Source organism: Lonchura striata, chromosome 30, assembly GCF_050655825.1.
Source record: "Lonchura striata isolate lonStrDom1 chromosome 30, ASM5065582v1, whole genome shotgun sequence".
Classification (NCBI taxonomy): domain Eukaryota; kingdom Metazoa; phylum Chordata; class Aves; order Passeriformes; family Estrildidae; genus Lonchura; species Lonchura striata.
In genome coordinates, this window is record NC_140732.1 from 3,158,259 (window position 1) to 3,179,754 (window position 21,496).

The 21,496-nt window shown below is 46.5% G+C and overlaps 1 protein-coding gene across 1 annotated transcript; it reads left to right on the forward strand.

The window, feature by feature from the left end:
• Positions 1-2,287: 2,287 nt before the first annotated feature.
• LOC146764955 (TOG array regulator of axonemal microtubules protein 2-like) lies at positions 2,288-16,157 on the forward strand. The gene is made up of 11 exons (XM_085563115.1): positions 2,288-2,442; positions 4,097-4,202; positions 4,763-4,998; positions 6,258-6,410; positions 7,568-7,685; positions 8,629-8,732; positions 10,137-10,341; positions 11,531-11,747; positions 12,802-12,888; positions 15,111-15,338; positions 15,997-16,157. The coding sequence occupies exons 1-11, from the start codon at positions 2,288-2,290 to the stop codon at positions 16,155-16,157; spliced, it is 1,770 nt and encodes a 589-aa protein (XP_085419241.1).
• Positions 16,158-21,496: the final 5,339 nt, after the last annotated feature.

Here is a 21,496-nt window from a genome sequence, read left to right on the forward strand (position 1 = left end):
TCTTTCAGAGTAGAAAATTCTGTCTTGCAAAGTACACTGGGGCTTCAGACTCTCCTGGAGAGCAGCCTCCAGGGAAGGCAAGTCCAAAAGAATGCTTTTCAACAAGGCTGCAGCCTGGAAGAAACAAAGTCCAGCTCCTTCTGATTAAAAAACCAGAGCTCCTCCTCCTGCCGCTCCCTGCTGAGGAGCTGGCACTGCTGAGCTGTGCTGAAGCCCCAGCCATTGCTTCTGTTGTAGCCCCAGGAGCAAGCAGCGTTCCCGACTGAATCCCGGCCCAGGGGCTCTGACTGCAGGGCTGGGAGCGCTGCCCCGAGGGCGGCAGCAGGGCCCTAAGGAGGCAGCACTCAGCCCGAGAGCATCATGCAAGGTTATCTGCACTTTCTTTTGGGAACTTCCCCTGACAGCCTCTGCAACAGGACAACAAAAGCAAAGAAATACTGGCTCTTCCTTGTTTCTTAGGGCAAGCATCACTGCAATTTGCTATTAAGCTAGAAGAGGGTAGATTTAGATTATATATGAGGGAGAATTTGTTTTTAAATTAAAGGGGATGAAAAGCTGGAAGGGTTTGCCCAGAGAAGCTGTTGTTGGTTCATCCTTGAAGGTGTTCAAGGCCACTTTACATGGGGCTCTGATCTAGATGAAGATGTCCCTGTACATAGGAGTTGGTCTAGATGGTGCTTAAAGGTGCTTTCCAACCCAAACTTCTAATATTCTGTGATTCTGTGATCACTGTCCCATGTTAGTGTGCCATTGTTATACTTGAAGTTCTTTGGGATAACAGAGATGTTACCCACCTCCAGCGAGTTTCCTTGGACTTTCGACTGTCACCCTGCCCAGCACCCTCCACTTACAAGCTCCTCTTTGGTCCCTGCAGGCTTTAGGCTACCACCTGTCGATGGCACAGCTGCTAGTGGGCAGAGAAAACAGCCTGGTAGCGACTTGAAGAAGCAGGTTTTGAAGGACAACGTGCCCTTACTGCCCAGTACGTCCACCATCCATGGGGATGGCAGCTTCCCACGCAACTCCACAGGTAAGCCTGCTCCCTGGCAGCTTTTTCCCTGCACGGGTTTTTCCTTGCACAAGGAGCACAAACTGCCTCCTGCCTCAGGCAGAACAGCTGGCACCTCGGGTCCATAGCCTGTCCTGAGATTGAACATCAAATCTACTTTGGAGTTACTCCAGCTTGGTAGTACTGTAGCAGTTGGTTCTAGAAATCCATTGGAAAGTTGAGCTGAATGAAATCGGGGTAAAGGCCTAAGCTCTGCCTTTTGCCCATCTGGATAACTGGTGCCAGGAGGCTGCTGTGACTGCAGGCATGAGCTGCAGGGCAGCCTGCCAGGGTGTGTTCACCGTGCACCTACGAGAACCACCAGGATCAGTTGTGCACTCACCATCTGGGCCCTCTGCCTGTGCTGCTGTCCGGCTCTGCATGCAGCTTTTTATCAAGAGAGTGCGTCTGCCAACAATTTGCATCGGTGTTCGCATTCTTTTTTCCCCAGTTTGCATTTGGAAGGCTTTTTTATCAACCATCTAGACTGGAAATTGCAAGAGAAAGCTTAGGCAGTGCACAGTATGCAAACACATCCATTTGGTGACAAATAAATTTCACCTCAGCATCTTTGAAATACAGCAAGTGTGTACCTCTGAAAGAGTAAAGGTTCATGATGCTTGGAAAGAAGCAAATCCATAAATTACTCCCTTCCCAATAGCAGGCTAAATGTATGTACACTCAGCTGGCTGCTGTCTAGGATATTTGAGGTCAGTGGAGGCAGAGGCGCTGTCTGGTGGGAAGGGTCAGGTGTGGCTGTTCCCTGGCAGCTGCTCCGTGGGGATTGAGCCGGGCCCAGAAGGGCTGGGCTGTTCAGCCTTGGCTCGGTGCTGTGGCCAGGCAGCTGCAGGTTTCTCCTCAGGGAGTTGCAGAGTGCCCCATCCCCAGGGCTGGGGGAAATCAGGGCGCTGAGACAAGAGAGGCACCTGAGGGGCTCCCTCCTGGCTGGCCAGCCCTGCTGCCGGCCCTGTCTGGCAGGGAGCGGGAGCTCTGCGGCCGCAGGAACCTGCCGCTGGCTGTGGCCCCTGTGGCACTGGGGAGCTGGCGCTGCGGGGCCATGGTCAGGTTCAGCCTGGAGCTGTGCCCAGCCGGGGAGGCTGGGGGAAAGCAAGGAGCCCAAGGTGCCAGGCAGCAGGGAAGCCTCTGCCCCAGTGCCCGTGTGTGCCCAGGGAGCCCTGGCTGGGAGATGGGCTGCAGGCCACTCCATGGCGGGGTGCCCTGCCCGGGGCTGCAGCGCCCATGGCCGACCCTGTCCTTACAGTGACCTCGCAGACGGCCGCTGGTGCCCAGCGCCGAGAGCAGCCGCGCCGTGGGACTGGGCAGAAGGACACGGCCTCTGCAGACCCACAGCAGTCCTTGCAGGAGGCACTGTCCTCGCTCGGCAGCGACGACTGGTAAGAAAGGCCCCGTTCACGCTGCGTCCCTCTTAGCATTAAGGTTGGTTAGAAGTGAGTCTTGCTGCTGTCTCTGAGCCCCGAGAGCCCAGAGGGCCGAAGGGCACTGCTGAAACCACTGCAGAGCACTGAGAGGATCAAGATTTGAGAGCAGCCTTTTCTCAGCCTTGCTCTGCAGCAGTGCTCCAGCTGCAGCAGGTCCGTGCTGCTTCCTCGCTTTGCCTGCTGCTCCACGGGGCTGCAAAGGAAATCTTGAGGGGAGAGAGAAGGCCCTGGAACGACATGATTTGCTGGCTGAAGGGAGAAGCAGGATGGCAGCAGTTTGGAGTGCAGGTTTGGGTGCCTTGGGCCACTAGGCCAGTGGGACTGAGTAAGATTCCTCTCTGCTCCCACTGCTGCCAGCAATGGCAGGTGACAGGGTCTCCCTGTGACCTCCTGCATGGCAGTCCCAGAAGCAGCTTCAGGGAGTTCCTCTTTCTGAGAAACCGACTGAGTTGTGCTTTCAAGTCCCTCAGTCTGTCATTACTTCTGAAGAGCTCATGGCAGAAGAGAAGGAAAAAGAAAGAAAATCCTCTAGGAGCCTTGCATTTTTGGAATTCAACTTTTCCTTCTCACTGCTTCATATGGGCCTGAGATGTTTTGTCAATACTCACAATGTGTCCCAACATTTTACACAGACAGAAGGAGGCCCAGAGGTGATAAGTCTACAAATGCCAGGTGATACTGGTTCTCTTTGTGATGTCTGGGTTAGCATCCACTCTCTGGTGGATGCTTCATTCACACAGGGGGATAAGGCCTCCATTCCCACTGGGATAAGCATGAAAAATCTGCCTCCTTGTGCAGTCGCCTTTGCTTTGCCTTTTCTCTTCTGCTTTCTCTTCCCCTTTCTCTTTGGTGCCCTGTGAGGTGCAGAGAGCTCCTGCAGGTGTGGGGGTCAGGAGGACACCCAGGGGTGCCTGTGGGATCGGTCACCAGCCCTGTGCTGCAGCCCTCAGACCTTCCTGTACCTGAGAGCCTGCGCAAAGCAAGTGCTGAGAGATAGAGTTGTTTGCACCTCTTAAATAACATGTTGCTGTTGTGGGGGTTGTTTTAGGTAGGAGTGTTTTGGGAAAAGCCAGGGTTTCAACAGTTCTTGCCCAGGGGTGGAACCTTTCTGGGACACTCTGATGCTTTTTGGGGGAAAGTGTGCAGTGCAGTGGAGTAGGTGACACACAGGCCGAGACTATAGAGTGGAAACTTGGCTCCAGAGTGGCAGCGCAGACTCTCCCTGCTGAACTGCCTGCTGGGGCTGACAAAGAAGGAAAATGTCCCAGGAGCAGCCCCATGGGACTGTGTCTCAGGGACAGGTACAGGGACGTGACAAGAAACAGCAGCATGGCCTGGCCTCACAGCTTCTAGGAAGTAGTGACAGAGAGACTTGGTGTGCCAGAGGTTTTCAGAAAGGCCACAAATGAAGACTCTGACACCCCCCTGTTTGCCTCTTGGAGTTTTGTATGCTTTTGACAGCCACAGCATCCTGAGTCTATGATTTCATTAACTACGCTATGAAAAGCACCTCCCATGGTTTGACTGAGCTGCCAGCCTGGTCATTTCAGAGGGTGCTGCCTAGCTCTTGGCTAGAGAAAAATCCATCTTTTTGGTACTTGCCTTTCAGGGAGATGAAGGAGAAGGGACTCTGCATCATCAAACAGCTGGCTGAGTCCCATTCAGAAGTCCTGCTTTGTCGACTTCGTGAGATTTGCTTGGCAGTTACCAGCGAGGTGAGAACATTGTTCTGAATTGTCCCCCACACTTCATACACAGTGTGTAGAGTAGCTGTGTGCTCGCTCATCTCCATGTGTGCTCAGGGTGTGCCTTCTCTGCCCAAGCTGTAATTCAACACTGCAAATTAGTCTGTAGACCTGAGCCTGTGTTTTGTGTTTCCTGTCTGAGTGCTTCAACTACAGCTGTTGCTTTTTTGAACAGGAGCACCTGAGTCTTTTATCTTTATGACTTGTGCCTTTATGGTTTGAACGCAGCCCTTGCGTTAATTGCTTGTTTTTCAAACAAAAGGCCCTAAAATCAAAGTAGTTGCTATTACAGAAGGGTCAAGTAGCACACTTTAGTGAAATATATTTTTTAGGCCTGTAGTAAGCAGGTCTGAGGGCAGAAATTGGTGCCAGAGGAGGTACCTTTCTGTGCTTGGGCTCTTCTGCTCTTACTGTGCTTTTTTGCTCCTCTGGACACAGTGGGAGGTGTTGTGATTTCCCGGGAGTTTTGTCTAAGGCAACTGGTTTTCTTTTCAAGGTGATTCTTATGTTTCCCCTCATGACTTCCCCAGGTGACCAGCCTGCGGTCAAAGCTGTCTTGCTCTGCAATCGTCACTCTGGGAGAGCTGTTTGCACTCTTGAGGAAGGACATGGATTCCGAGGTGGATGAGGTTGCTCCGGTCCTTCTCCACATGGTGTGGAACTCCCCAGAGTTTGTTCAGAAGGCAGCCTGTCAGGCTCTGGCCATCATGGTAGAGAAGGTGACTCCTGCACGAGCAATGACTGTTCTCATGGACAAGGGAGCCAAGTAGGTTCTTCTTCTTTGAGTGATATTCTTCACCTTCTCCTGTGTGGGTGGGGGAAGGGGTGAGAGAGAGAGAATGGGAATGGTGGCAGGGAAGGGTCCTGTATCCTGGGTCTTCTGTGAACTCAGGGACTTGATTCTCTTTCAACCTCATTTCTTTCCTCTTGTCACCTATTTCTGCCCTGCTGCAGCCTCTTAGTTCTCAGAATCACAGATCTGTAGAATAGGGGCAGTTGGAAGGGGCCCATCAGGACCATTGAGTCCAGCTCCTGGCCTTGCACAGAACAGCCCAAGGCTCACACCAAGTGCCTGAGATTGTTGTCCAAATGCTTCTAGGACTCTGTCAGGCTTGATGCTGTGACCACTGCCCTGGGGAGCCTGTTCCAGTGCCCAACCACCCTCTGGGTGAAAAACCTTTTCCTAATATCCAGTCTAAAGTTCCTCTGACTCAGCTTCCTGCTGCTTCTTGGAGTTCTCCCAGTCTGTCAGCTTTTCCTAGACCTGGTGACCACTGGGGAAATGAAAGTGCCTGCAAAGGCCAAGGAGAAAGCCTTGTGCTTTTTTGGGAAGAGGGAAAACATTTGCAATTACCGCTGTGAGCGCTGTTGGGTATTTTGCAGTGCTGGGAAAAACCACGTATCCTCATGATGCAATTAACGTGAGAAATACGGAGGGTACTTGCTGGGGCGTGCAGCACATGGGGCAGAATGTGCTGGGTGTGGCACTGCCTGCACAGCAGGTACAGCTCCTGCCAAAAGGAGGCTTGTATGACTGTCCTGGCCTGAGAGCTCTACTTTCCATTCAAACTGATATTTCAGCTTAGCCTTGAGATGATGAATCACTTGACAGGCACCTTCACAGGCTGAGTGCAACGGGACAGCTGAAGAAAATGCTGCCTTAAGTGTTGGTGCTGGGCCTGACAGTTCCCAAGAGACAGTCTCTAGATCAGGACAACCTGGCCAAAATGCCTGCCACCCTTTCCTCAGCTTTGGAATAGGGTCAAAACACTCAGATGTATCCCTTGCCAATCTTTATAAAAGACAGAGGCTGCATTGCTGGATATCGGCAACTTCCCGCCCCACAGCGTGTTTTCCCTGCTAACGTTGTGTTTATCTGAGGACAGAACCTTCTACAGGTGTCTGAAGTTGCAGGGAGAGCCCAGGCCTCCTTCCCCCAGCAAGGACAGGGAGCAGGCTCTGGCCAAGGCCTGTGCTGCTCTTGTTCCTTCTCCCTGTGCCCAGGGTTTGCTCTCTTCTTCCCAGGAGCCGCTACGTCCAGGTGCGGAAGTGCGCGGCCGAGCTCCTCCTGTCCTTGGTGCAGAGAATTGGAGTCACGAAGCTGGCAGGCACACCCAGGGCTGAGACACTGGCACACGTGGCAGGGACACTTGCTCAGGACTGTCACCAGGACACAAGGTAATGATCTTCATTTCACCTCCCAAAACGGGAACATGGTTTTGTGTCTGGCTATAAAGGGTAAAACTACAAAGGAGTGGAAACTAAAGGAAACATTAAGTTACCTCACAGTGTGGATAAGGGTCACAGAATCATGGAATATGCTGAGTTTGAAAGGACCCATCGGGGTCATCAAGTCCAGCTCCTGGTTGTGTGCAGGACACCCCAAGAGTTACTCCATGTGCCTGAGAGCATTGTCCAAACACTTCTTGATCTCTGTCAGCCTTGGTGCTGTGACCACTGCTCTGGATGGCCTGGGGAAATGACTGTAGTGGGTAACCTGAGCTTGGCCACCAAGAAAGAGCATTGCCAACTTCCTGTGACTTGAAGGATTCTTTACTGAGATCAAAAGAGCTCAGATTAGCCAGTCAAAAAGTTTTGACTGGCCTTAGGTGCACACGATAAAGGCAAAGTGTTGGCTTCATCACTGAAGGATCCCAAACATCTATTTCACATTAACTTAAGACTTCCCTAGAAATATTTCAGAGGTCTTTAGCCTATGTATTCAGTCTTTCTAAACTACTTCTGCAGGTTTGTAGAATGCTGTTATCTGTGGCTCAGTGACCTCCAAATTTCTTCTTGAAGAAATCTGTGGTTTCCTAGTGGCAAAACCAACCCAAACCACCAAAATCCCCTTACTTTGATGATGAAATTCCCATTAATAGCTGCCAGGGACACCAGAGCAACTATCTGCCCATGCCCCTGATTATTCTATATAGTATAGAATAATCCAAAGCAAGCATGAGGTGTTTTGTTCCGGCTTCCCTGCCAGTGAAAGAAAGGCAAATTATTGTGCAATGGCAGCAGGACATTGCTAATAGGCTCTGACAACAAAGCAGATGTGTTTTGCCTGTTCCCTGGGATCCTTTGATCCCACAGAAGCACACCCACAGTTTCAGAGTGAAATGGTATTTTTTTGTGGCCCCACATTCTCCTCTTGTCCCTTGTGTTCAGCTGACAACACTGTGCAGTGTCCAGTGAAGCAAATCTCCCTCTTTGCTGAGTAGGTAATGCCTTCTCTTGCAAGGATTGCACCTGATCAGTTTAAGGTATCAGCTGCTTCTCTTAACACTCTTCCTTTGTTCACTTTTCATTTCCTGCCTTCCTTCCTTCCTTAGGCATTATGGACAGGAGATGGTGAAGATGCTGCTGAATAATCCAAAATTTAAGAAGCTTTTGGAACAATCTCTTTCCACCCATGACCTGGAAGATATCCTGGCAAGAATTAAGAAGAAAGTAAGTGCTTGGCAGAAGCAGTGTCTCCTTTGTGCAAGTATTGCCACTGCTAATATGAGATCAAACATACTCGATGTGTCTTTACCTCATTCCTCTTCTGCTGCATCATTTTGCTCCTGGAATGAGCTGTTAATCCCCAGCCTGTTCATCTGCAGACCACAGAGGAACTGATATTATTTGGGAAAAAGTGGGGTTTTGAATTCTTTGAATATCACAAAGTGGAAAGGGAAAGAGGAGAAAATGGGTTTACATCCAAGGGCAAGGCCCCACGGGCTCTCCCTACTCTGCCCCCAGTCAAGCAGTTAAGTGAGAATAGTGCTTCTGAGGATAACAGTGTCTTTGCAAAAGACACCGGAAGTAGTGGTGCCAAGGACATTTCCAAATATACAAAAGATGTCCAAGTCAAACCTAATTGCTACAATTACTGTCGGTCTTTTGGGAATATCTTCCCTGCTGTCAAGCCTTGTGGAGCTGGAAGAGGCTTGGTGAATCCATCAGCATCCAGTGGAAAATAGTTTGTTTGTTTGGGGGGGATTTTCTTCTTTTTATCTACATTATAGAAGGGAGTGTGACTTTGTGCAGGAGCAGGGAGAGTAAGTGTTGAACCAAATAGTGGGCCAACCCCCAAGGAGTCCAAATCTGCTGCTTCCATTGAGAACACTCATTGCCTACCAGTTTGCATTATTCCCATTTATGCTCAAGAATAATGAATTTGGGATTTTAGACTGCTGCTCACTGCCGTATGATAGCACCCATAACCTGCCTTGGGCTATTGTAAACAAAGAGTTGGCATCACTGAATCTCTGCTCCATTTATTTCTGTAAGTTAGGAAATGTTTCCTTAAGCCTTGGTAGCAGTGGTCCTGGTTCTAACTTGTGTTTTAATCCGGGAATTCCCTATTTTGTATTCTAAAGATTCATGGAGTTTCTTGATGTCTTTGTAGGGGATGGAAAACCAGAAGGCTGAACGCCCATCTGTGAAGAACCTGGTGAAGAAGAGGAGCGACGGCTCAAAGAAGCCCCAGGCCACATCGCCTTCTAGCAATCGGTACTTTTGTCAGATGGGAGCACTTTTGTTAGATGTGACAAAGCACATGACATGTGCTTTACATGCCTCTTCCTCAGGAAAATCTTTCTGCTGGAGATGACCAGTGCCAGAGATTCTTTCCTTTCCCTACAAATGCTCTAGGATAAAAATTGTCCACTTCTGCATTATGCTGAACACAACTTCTCTGGAAGGCTTCCACAAAAACTGGGCAACAAAAGACACCCATTGGTAACAGCTCAGACCATCCAATGCAGTGGCAAGGGCAGTGTTGTGGAGGCTCGAAGAGGGCCAGGTTTCTGCTGCCTGACTTGGGACAAGGAAATGCAACCAGGGTGTTCTTTTTAAATCCCAGCGTAGTCTTTTGTCTTTTTGTAGATGGGTGTTTTAATGAGAAGTCCCAGTCTTGAAACAAGATGCCATTCCCCAAAGATACAGTTCTCATCCATGTGGTTTGGCCTGGCTGATTCATGGCTTTTTTACCCTCAAACAGTATGACGTTTGAGTAGTAGTAGCAGTAGTAGTAGTAAGGGAATTCCTGAGCAACTTTGGCCAACAGGTGCCTCAATGTGGACTTTTTGTCTTGATATTCCTGTCCTTCATATAGTTTACTTGATGGACAGCATGTTTGGTTTATTTCCCCCTGTGCTGCAATCAGCGTTTAAGACAGGAATTTGGTCCTTGCTGTCTCTTCATGCTAGTGGCAGAGCTGCTTGTGCCTGTTCTCCTCTGATAACAGAGGGGATTTATTTAGAGCTGTCCCGCTCAGCGGTGGCAGGAAAGTGACCACATGTCTCAGTAGCATGGCTTGCATCTGCCCATGCTCATGGAAGAGACAGGTTGATCCAGGAGAATTGTTCCCAGTGGGTTTGTTAAGCTGTGGATCTGGTCTCTAGGGAAGCAAACAAAATGTGAGCATAGTTCTGGCATGTCTGGCTTCTGTTTTTATCTCTGTTACTGCTTTTCTGGACCCTTCAGATACGCCCCTGTTCATCTGTTCAAATGCATCTGAGCTACTTTTCCAGATTGTCATGCCTGGTGTAGAGACACTTCTCCAGAATGATGTGTTTCCTTATTATAAGACACACACCTCCCATATGAGGAGGCATTTAAACTTGGAAGTAGCGTCTATCTTTCCCCACAAAGCAATGTGAGCAGTTCGCCTTGGAAGCCATCTGAAGATAGATCAGATGCAGCTCATCCTTGGTGTTTCTGAGTGAGCAGTGTGAGAATGTTACTTGCAGATTGTCTCCTGTAATGACTTGGCGTGAGGCTCACGTTGTTCTTCAGAGCCTCATGATATTCTAGCTTGAAATGACATCACTAGGAAAGCTCCTCAAGATGTTTTGGTCACAATTAACTGAAGCTATTATTACCAACAGGTCCTAATTTGGTTTTATTTTCCAGGGTGGAGTCTACCTCTGATGGACGCCTCCTACACCGTGCAAAAGCCCAGGTCACGTTACCTCCAGCTATGGAAGAGATGAAGCCGCTCCAGAAGCTTTACCTTCTCCTGGAAGCCAAGGAGTTTCAGACACGGATGGAAGGAGTGGCACTCCTCCTAGACCTGTCCAAAACCAAACCCCAGCTCATCTCCACTAACATTGTCCAAGTATGTAGGGTATCTTCATTGTTCCATTCCATCACCTCCTTTCCCAGGCCTGGGGAAGTAAAGTTAATTCAGTGTGTCTTGGCAGGACATCCTGGCTCTTCGGGACAGGCTGGTCCCTCTTCCCCAGAGAAATTTAATTCAGGTCCAGGCTTCAGGACAAGTTTTTTCAGTCCAGCTGTATTTGTCTGGCAGCTTTCTATATTGATGCTGTTGATCAGATGATGACAGAATTTCCTGCTGGTTTAACTGCTGCTGTCTCCTACTGCCAGTTGGGTTATGTGAAGGGAATCCAGCCATTGAAAGCAATAATGGCACTTATTCTCTGGACAAAAAATGGGTTTGAGTGGGGAAGAGATGTTTCAGGCTGGGTTGGTTTCAACTAAATTTTTTTAAAGGATACTTCTGGAAACTCCATCTTGTCTGGCACAGGCACAGCTCTGGCTACTCATTTCCATCCTTGTCCCTCTTCCTCTAGGTAAAGATGGTGCTCACCCTTCTTGGGGGGCTTTTTTTTTTCTCTTTGGAAAAGGAGGAAAACAGTTAAGGACAGAGCTATCCTTTCTCCTCCCAGTAGATGCTTTTTCCCCTTCTTCCAGAAATTGGTGCCTGATAATGGGCTTTCAAGGGACTGAGCCTGCTCTAATGAGAGTTGTACAGCACATTGCATTTTAGAAGTCTACCTGTTAGTTAGAGAAATGGTCTGAGTCCTGGAAGAGTTGATCAGAGCCCTGCCCATCTCCAGACACAGGTTCTGAGACAAACAAAATAAAACCTAGATCTCCTCCAGCCATAGTTTTGGCAGAATCATAATTGCCCTCAGTACTTGAGGCAACTGTATAGAAACCCGGGCATTGTAAATATCAGCTTCCACTCTTGTAAAGCAAAGGTAGTCTTATCAGTTAATAAAGGGAATTGATTGAATGATTTATAGCTGGGGAGAAACATCATAGGAACTCTCCTGTCCCCAACTAAACCTCTTTAAAACAGATGAAAATCTTTCAACCAGCATGAGGTTGCAGAACCATTCCAGCGAGAGGCCCACAGGAAAACATTGCAATTGTGCATGCAAGGGCTGACCTGACAGAAAGGATCACTTTCACCTTTGACATTGCTGAGTGCTCATTTCCACACCCCCTCTTCAAACAAGGTCATTTTAATCAAGTTCTCATGTTATTTGTTCTCTTCACAGATTTTTGATTATTTTGACCTGAGACTGTGTGACACGCATAAGAGAGTGAGGCAGAAGGCGCTGGACGTGCTGGCAGAAATCATAGGCCTCCTGGAAGATGCCCTGAGCCCCGTGATCATCCGTTTGGTGGAAGGAATAACAAAGAATCTAAACTCAAAGGATCCCGGGGTTCATGCCGCAGCTGTGAGAGCGCTGGAAGGATCCATTGCTCATTTAGGTGAGGCTGAGCCCCAGCATGGACTCTCCTCAACTGCGTCTCTGTCTCTGCGACACAAGAGAACGCTGAGTGCCTTGACAGCTGCTGTTGTCTGTGGAAGGCTCTCGCAGACACCCACAGAAGCTTTGGAGGTGCAGTCCTTAGGAACCAGTCCTCCAACAGGCTTGAATGTGATCAGCAATTCCCAAAAGTCCCAGAAGCCCTTGGCTCTGTGCTGCTGATCTGAAGACAAAGTCCTGGACTACAGCTTTGCTACAATTCAGAGGCAAAGTTTGCTTGGGCCCCATCTGACTTCCCAAATGAACAGCTTTGCTGTTGGCATGAAGGGACACCAGCCCATCAGAGCTTCTGCAGAGCAGCCACCTGGAAGGCTCTACATGATAGGCATTAGCTGCCTATTTTCCACCTTTCTTCTTTGTCTTCTTTTTTCAAAGGGGAACTTAGGATTCACCAAGTTCATTTCCTTCGAACAAACTGGTCTAAATCCAGCTGTCAATCATGCCTTGTTCCACATGTTGTTTTGCATGGGGCAAGGTGGCTCTAGCAAACACCTACATAGACAAGGGCTGCTCTAAATTCCTTTGCCACACAGATTGTTGTCAGCTCTGAAAATGCCTGAAAAATTGAGTGGTGAGGAGGCAGGTCTTCAAGGGGTGTTTCCACCTTCTCCACCTCAGCTGCTCTGTGAATTCATGAACTGCCTGACTCAGTGCCTTTCTGTGTCCCAAGGATGGAGTTCTTCCTTTTTACTGTGGGATGCAAAACCTCTTCACTGTTTACATGTGACTGAACTCTTGAGGTGCCTGATGTGAAAAGTGTTAACTTAGCTCCTGGTACAGAAGACAACTTTGGATTTTCATATGTGAAAGGAGAGCTTTTCTTTTGGAACTTTTAACCCTGCCAAGTAGGCTGGCAGGAAAGAAGAAAAAGATTCAAAAATCAGCAGAATATGACTTTCTTTTATAAAATGGGATTGCCCCTGCCCTTTCCCTCCCCACTGTCCTTTCTGCTATGACCTCAGAAGAGTGAGAAGAAACGTGTGTTTCACTTGTAGATAAAGTATCACTGATGAAAGAGCTCAGCAACCAATGGAGCCAACTGAATGGCGAAGCTCTGCTGGCTGTCACGGAGTGTATCACAGGTATGGCCTCCCCTTCTAAGCCAAGAGGTCCTCTAGGGGATTATTTACAGGGAATGCCTGGGAATGGACAGTAGAGTAGCTCCTCCACAGCAGGAGGTACTGAGCTTGTCCCTCCTGCCCAATACCCAGGGCAGGTGTCTCTGGCAGGTTTCCCTGGCTGCTGCAGAGCTGTGCAGCATCTGAGATGGGGGCGGTGCTGGGCCTGGGGGCTGAGCTCTCACAGGGACATCTCAGAACCCACCTCCAGGATAGGAAGGGGCTAAAAATAGCCCAGCTGGCTCCTCTCTTGGAGCCTCAGGGACATCTGTGAGCCTTTAGGAAAAATGGTGGCAAATGCTGTTTCAGGGGATCAGTTTGTTTTGTTCTCACAGAATTCTTGTTTTGCTCTTGGAAAGTTTTGAGGCTGAAGCATGCGGAGCCTTGGGGTCACAGCTTAGGTCAAAACTCACCACACAGAGTGTATCTCACTCTATCAGATACTCTGTTAGAGTCTATCACACTTATCCTTGCATGGATTTAGTGCAAGGCAGCCTTTGGGGGCAGAGGGGCAGAAGCAGAGTGCTGAGGCTGCCTGCCTGTGCTGTGGAAGTGGCACTGCACTGAGCATTTTGGGCTGTGCAAACAGCCTCTTCCTGTGTCAGCACTGTCCACAATGCTACAAATGCAGCTGAGAATTGATTCCTCAGAGGAGCTTGCTGTGTCAGCAATAGCCAAGGATTGGAAAAATGACAATCTCAACATACAGTAGAGAAGACGACTGATAGCCTTGCTTTAACTGGGGCTAATAGCACTGCTAATTATGCCAGCATCTTTAAATAGAAGGTTTCATAGTCTTTGTGTCTTCCTTATGAATCTGAACAGGGCATGTTCAGCGATTGGGAATGTCAAAGGCTCTTTCAAACCACCATCAAAGAGCATTTGAATCCAGTAGATCCCCAGGAACAGGGAATATAGTTTTGCAGTTATTTTGATCTCTTTTTCAAATAAAGGAATGAACAAAAATGAGGACTACTTTAGAAAGTGCAAATGTCCTCACTCAGGTTTAGTGGGAACAGATAGCTCTTTCTGAAGTTCTGTCGTGACCAATGACTTTATTTGCATTTCAACTCAAATGAAGTCTCATTTTGAAATGTGGACCATTACCCCTTTCCTGCTTAGCAGAATTGGTTTTGGGTACTTTCAGGAGCTGTTTCAGTGTTGATGACTGCTGGTGGATTAACAGCATAGAGAAAATGAAGTCTCTTCCACCACAGAATAATAAGTAGCTACTAGATAACTTTTTGTCTGATCAGAAAATAAGACTGGTCTCCCTAGCATTTCAGGTTTTAACCCCTCAGTCAAATCTGCCATGCAAGGAGCCTGTTGTTAGCAAATTTTTGTCTGTTTTTGATATAGTTCAGTCCAGAAAATGAGCAGAGAGCAGATTTCAGAGACAATGTGAGAAAACACTTGCCTTCTGATTACATTTCAGTCCCCTGTGTAGCATTTTTCTTTCTCTATGCCCCTATTTCAGTGCACATTGTAAGAAAAAATGCCACTAACATTTGGAGGGGAACTGCCATTAAAACATGATGATGCTCAAATTCCATGGCAGTGGGGTCTGGGTAATTCCCTAAGACATGCTGAGGTTTGAAACAGCTCCGTGTTGAAAGGCACAAAAGCATTCTGCCAAAGACACCGGCTAGTCACCGATGTTTCTAAGGCAGCTGTCAAGCAGCTGCCATCTCTGGTGGGCTGGGGCTTTGAAGTGTGTTCTAATACTGCCCTTTGCTGTGTGCCACTGAGCAAAGGGGAGTCAGATAAGACTTCTGGCACTTTACATGGAAGTTACAAAATGGAATCACCCCCTTTATTAGAAATCACTCAACTGCCTCCTTACAGTGCATTTCCAAATCTTCAGTGTGGGTTTAGACAACTTCTAAATGGAAATAAAAGGCAATTTGATATTTCATTCATTGTTCATGCAGAAACAAATTGTGAAATAATTTAGTAAAAGTACAAAGTCTGCCACAGGGACAAGGCTCTGTTTGGAGAAATTAGTCCTGAGGTATTGGTGGTTCAGTTTCAAGGATGATCAGCGGCTTTGCCCGTTTCTGGATCATGGGGCTCTGTGTGCTATTTTGCTGATCTTAGCCAGAGAGGCTTCCAAGAAGCAAAAGCAGAGGTAGATCCCTGTTTGCATGGAGGCTGGTGGGTAAGAAGCTGTGCCTCTCTCCCGGCAGTGCTTGTGGAGTGGGTTTATGCCAGGAGCCCTGAAGTCGTCGAGCGCTACGCCCTGCCCGTGCTCTGGTCCTTCCTGGAGAACAAGCCGCTGCCTGTCCGAAGCGCCAGCGTCCGCACGGTGGCCACCAGGCTTGCCTTGGCCCTCTACGAGGTGATGGGCACCAAGCTGAAGAAGTGTGCAGCCAGCAAGCCTCCACGCGTGCAGGAAAACCTCTCTGACATTTTGGGCTGGTGAAGGTATCATGTTCTCCGGAAAGATGACAAAGTTCTGACTTGGACACCTCCGGATGTGACTTTATTTACGTCTGCCAAAAATGACAAAACACTAAGGAAGGGTGTGCATCTACCCCCGCTCTCTCCATCGCCCTTCATCGTCATGAAATGGGAGCCCTGAAGCAACTCCAAACAATGAGGACAATGTGAAGGCTGAGCATGGCTCAGCCTCACAAAAAGGTGAGGGGGGAGCTGGGCCACTCTCTGGTGGGAGGAAGGCTCTTGTGGCAGCCCAGAGAGCCTGTGCACATTGCCAGGGAACAGCTGTGCCCTGCATGTGCCCCTGCAATCAGCTGTGCTCTGCCAGTGCTCAGCTGTGGGGCAGGGAGAGGAGCAGGAGGCTGCATGTGCAGCTGAGCCATTCCTGGAAAGCACAGGGCTCTGGGCTCCCTGCTGTCCCAGGACAGCCCAGAGGCCAGGCTGTTCCTGTGGCAGCCCTGTGGAAGCGGGTCAGGGTTTTCCCCGGGCCTGCTTCAAGGGGCTGCCAGCAGCAGCATGCTTCCCTGCAGCTCCTTAGAAGATTCCAAGGAGTCTGTCCCATGAAATCTGGAGCTTTATATGCTTTAGGTTTGCATTGTGGCCTCTGTTACCCTTGGTCTCTCCACTTTGCAGATCTGACTGGTCGTAGGGATACCAAGAAGTTTTCTCTGGACACCTTCTATGTCCCCTTTACCACCAAGTCCTTGCCTGCAGTCCAGAAGAGCTCTCTTTCCTCCAAGCTCAGGAAGAAGCTACCCACCATCGCACAAATGTTTCAAGAACAGCATTTATAGCATTTTTAGAGATATATTGAATTTTATAGAATTTTATAGAAGTTTTTTAGCATAATTAGAGATGTACTTATGTTCTCTCACAAAGTCCTTGCCTGCAGTTCAGAAGAGCTCTCTTTCCTCCAGGCTCAGGAAGAAGCTACCCACCATCCGACAAATGTCTCAAGACTAGGCTTTATAGCATTTTTAGAACTATATAGAATTTTATAGAATTCTTCTGGTATAGTTAGAGATGTACTTATGTTCTTCCATAAAGTCCTTGCCTGCAGTCCGGAAGAGATTTGTTTCCTCCAGGCTCAGGAAGAAGCTTCCCAACGTCCGCAGAATGTTTCAAGAATAGGATTTATAGCATTTTTAGAACTATATAGAATTTTATTGAAATTTATAGAATTGAATAGAATTTTATAGATTTTTATAGACTTTTATAGATTTCTTTTAGTATAGTTAGAGATGTACATATGTTCTCATAGTTTTGAATAATGTGTTTTGACTTTATCTTTGAATTTTGATGACATCTTTTTAACTGGATGTGGAAAACCACAGACTGAGGTATTGTTTATTAAGATATATATATAAAGGTTAGGAAACGGACTCCTGAGAAACCACAGACAGAGGATAGGAAACAGAGTGTGAGAAAATACAGACTGCTTACAGACTAAGGTATTGGTTATGAAACGAGGATACACAAATAGCCTGCGGACACAACATTTGCAAGATAAAGAAAAATCACAAACACTTAACACCTGGGGACTGACGATACAAGATAAAGATAACCACAATTACGGCTTACGTAAACAGAAGGAAACTGCAAACAAAGGAGCCTGTCAGGACTTCATGGAAAGAACGGAATAAAAAGAAGACTGTTTAGACGAATCGGGACAGCAGAGAGGGAGCAGAGCCTCTCCGGCCGTCCAGCGCTGTTTTTGCTCATATCCTACTTGCAGTAATTAATAAAATTCTAATTGGATTATGATCCGTTGTGGCGTAAATTTATAACAATTTCTGGTGCCATGACTCGGATAAGGAACGGTGGGCTTTCGTCTTCCGGGGAGGCGCCCCGCGACATTTCGCGGCCCCGCGACCAACAGCTTACCCCACCTTACCGATGAACCTAAAGTCTAGGATAATGAGCAAAGGAGAGACCGGTAAAATCCCATAAAAATTCTGTGCATAGGAGTCCGGACTAAGACGCAGGACGCGTAAGTAGTGAAATTATTCACAGAGCGAAATTGTTCGCGGCGAAATTGTTCATGGGTTTTCCGTTCGGGCGGGATTGGGTTTCCTGGAATATAATGAATGAGAGGTTCGATATACTGAGCCAAGCAAGTGTGGACTCTTAAGTACTGCATTTTCCATCTCCCGCGAGGGACTGGGCCAGGAACAAGAGGAGCGAGTGTGTGTGTGTGTGGAGATATTCCAGAAGATGGGGGCGAAGGGCAGCAAGCCTTCAACTCCCATGGGAAGGGTACCCACTGTACCTAAGAATACCCCTCTGGCATATATCTTAGATAATTGGAGATATTTCCCTGGAACCCTAGGGAAAGATAAGCAAAAAATGATAGAATATTGTACTAAGATATGGGGAGGGAAGAAGATTTCAAAAAAATGTATTTTGGCCAGTCTATGGGTCAGAAAAAGATTGGGTGAGACAGCAGTTAAACCTCTGGGTAAATAATAAAAAAACTCCTTAACCTGGAGGAGAGAACAAAGGTGTTGTTTTTACTGTGAAAAGAAGGGACATATAAAGAGGAATTGCAGAGGAAGAATCAGGGATGAGGGAACATTGAAAATAGAATAGGGGAGTCAGGGGCTCTATATCTTAGGGGACCGGAGTCATTATAAGCCCTTGATAAAATTAAAAATAGGTCCCCATAAACAAGAGTTCACCTTTTAGTAGACACTGGGGCTGAGAAATCAACTATTAAACAGATACCTGAGGGATGTAAGGTTTCCCCTGAAAAAGTACAAGTAATTGGGGCAAAAGGGGAACCCTTTAAAGTAAGTAAAATCAAAAATGTGGTATTCGAAACTGAAAATAAATTTGGAATGGGTGAACTCTTGCTCGTCCCTGAAGCAGAATTTAACCTGTTAGGACGAGATTTAATTATTGAATTGCAATTAGAAATTAAAGTGAAAAATCAAGAGTTGGCAGTGTCTGCTTATCCTTTGACCGTGGATGATCAAAAACAAATTAACCCCAATGTCTGGTACTCTCCGGACACAATTAGTAGACTGGAAATGCCACCGATTAAAATCCAAATTTCCGAACCCCACATACCTGTGAAGGTAAGGCAATATCCCATATCCTTAGAAGGACGAAGAGGATTGAAGCCAGAAATTGATCGATTATTGGCACAAGGAATCTTAGAGCCCTGTATGTCACCCTTTAACACCCCCATTTTGCCTGTAAAGAAACCTAATGGGAAATATCGGCTCGTACATGATCTAAGGGAAATAAACAAAAGAACTATTACTCGGTTCCCTGTGGTAGCAAACCCATACACATTGCTAAGCAAACTCGGACCCCATAACTCCTGGTATAGTGTGATTGATTTAAAGGATGCTTTTTGGGTCTGTCCATTGGCAGAAGAAGGCCGTAATTATTTTGCCTTTGAATGGGAAGACATAGAGACGGGCCGGAGACAGCAATTAAGATGGACCGTGCTCCCCCAAGGGTTCACTGAGTCCCCTAATCTGTTTGGACAGGCCCTAGAAGAGCTCTTAACAGAATATCAAGTACAAATGGGGAATGTGCTGTTACAATATGTAGATGATCTGCTCATAGCGGGGAATAATAGGGAGAATGTAAGAAAAGAAACCATTCGACTCCTAAACTTTCTTGCACAAAAGGGACTACGGGTATCACAGGAAAAGTTACAATTTGCAGAGGAAAAAGTAAAATATCTGGGACATTATCTGTTTAACGGCCAGAAGATACTAGATCCAGAGCGTATTAAAGGAATTCTGGAATTACCTATGTCTGTCACTAAGAGGCAAATTCGGCATGCATTAGGGCTATTTGGGTATTGTAGGCAATGGATAGAGAACTACAGCTTTAAAGTTAAATTCCTATATGAACAACTGCTTAAAGACAAAATACCCAAGTGGACTCTTCAGGATCAAGAGCAGTTTGCTAATCTCAAAAGGGAGCTAAGTCAAGCACCGGTTTTAAGTCTCCCGGATTTAAAACGGCCATTCCATTTATTTGTTAACATACATGAAGGAACGGCATTCGGAGTATTAACTCAGGAATGGGCCGGACAAAAGAAACCGGTGGCATACTTATCAAAGCTGTTAGATCCTGTGAGCAGGGGTTGGCCGAGTTGTTTACAGATCATTGTTGCTGCTGCCCTATTGCTTGAGGAAACAAATTGCATTACTTTTAATAGAGAAGTTGTCTTATATGCGCCTCATAACATCAGGGGAGTGTTACAACAAAAAGCAGAAAAATGGCTTACAGATAGCCGATTATTAAAGTATGAGGGAATACTTATAGAATCCCCTAAATTATCTTTAAAAACTACTGGAGCAGTTAACCCCGCTGAATTTTTGTACTCAGGAAAACGTAATGAACCATTACACAATTGTTTTCAAACAATCGAACAACAAACACGCATTAGGTCAGACTTAGAAGAACTACAATGTAGAGAAGTATTATTCATAGATGGGTCATCACAAATAGTAGAAAGTAAACAATTGTCCAGATATGCCATCGTTAAGTAGGAAAAAGAAAAATTTAAGACAAAAAAATTGACAGAAAGCTTAAGTATAAAGTAGGAATACCATACACCATGGCATCCACAAAGTTCAGGAAAAGTTGAAAAGATGAATGGAGAAATTAAAACTATTTTGACTAAATTAATTATAGAAACCAAATTATCATGTATTAAATGCCTACCCATGGCACTATTAATTCTCAGAACCAGACCCCGAGCAGATGTAGGAATATCAGCATTTGAAATGGTGTACGGAATGTCCTACAGAATTGAAAGCCCACAAACAAATGTTTTAATTAGAGACCGTGTGATTAATGAATATGTTTCACAATTAGCAAAACATCGTAACCAGCTTTGGGAACGTGGACTGATGGTGCAACGACCCCCATTGGACCTAAAAATACACAACGTTAAACCTGGGGATTGGATATTGATTAAAGTGCGGAAGGAAGAAACCCTAAAGCCCAATTGGGAGGGACCTTATCTTGTTTTGTTGACAACAGAAACAGCCGTCCGGACTGCTGAGCGTGGATGGACTCATGCCAGCCGCCTTAAAGGCCCAGTAACGAGACCTCACTGGAAAGTAATCAGTACCCCAGGTGACACCAAGATAACCCTGAAAAGATAACATAATGATAAAGACGTTATTTGATTTTTTTGCTGCATTACCTTTTGGTATAAAGTGTGTATTGCTGTTTATATATGCTATAATTACTTCTTTTTTTTTATTTATTATATATAGAAGCGTACAAAGTGTGTTGAAGGAAATTGCTAAATATATGTAGCCACACCATAGTGAATATAGAAGGTATGCTGATGTAAATAATATATATGTACTCTAAATATATGAATTTGTAGTAATGATATAAACTATAATTGTTATCCATTTGCTTGTTTTAGGTATAAAGTATGCCAGGATAAATGGTGGACACACTGTGAAGGTAGATACCTTCAATATCATTATTACCATTCCAACAAACCAGTCCCCCTTTGTGGTTGAAATCTTGGCTATAAAGTGTAGAGGAGAAGTACTAACTGTGTCTTGCTTTGCCCCATTAGTTCAAGATGCAAAGTGGGAAGCCTATATAAAGAGGCAGAAATCCCGAAACAGCTGTTCTCCTGAAGAATTCCCTTGCTGCCGAGAAGATGATAACCCCCGTGACTCGACGCAACCGAGTCAATGGGCGAGGCAGAAGAGGAACAAACCGTGGAGAAAAGAACCAGAACAATGGGACGCAGAGGCAGCAACGGCCGAACTTCCCCAGGATTGGTAAAAATATACTTAAATTGGCAAAATGGACAGACACCCTTTTTCCTGGTATACCGTTAGTCTTGATATTGATAATAACCCAAGCAGAAAGGGGAAATTCTCATGAACCATTTAAATGGGAATTAATATCTTGGGAAGGAACGAGAACAATAGCCACTTTTAGCAACCCAGGTCCACCTGAATTCCTAGTAAAACTTTGTGATTTAGTACCAATACATTGTGAAAAAGGACCTCCATTTTATATATGCCCGGCCTCTGGACCGTCTTACTGTAATTATCCCAGACATTATTATTGTAGTTATTAGGGATGTGAAACAATAGCCTCGGGCTAGTCAGTAAAGGCTCCTGATAAATAT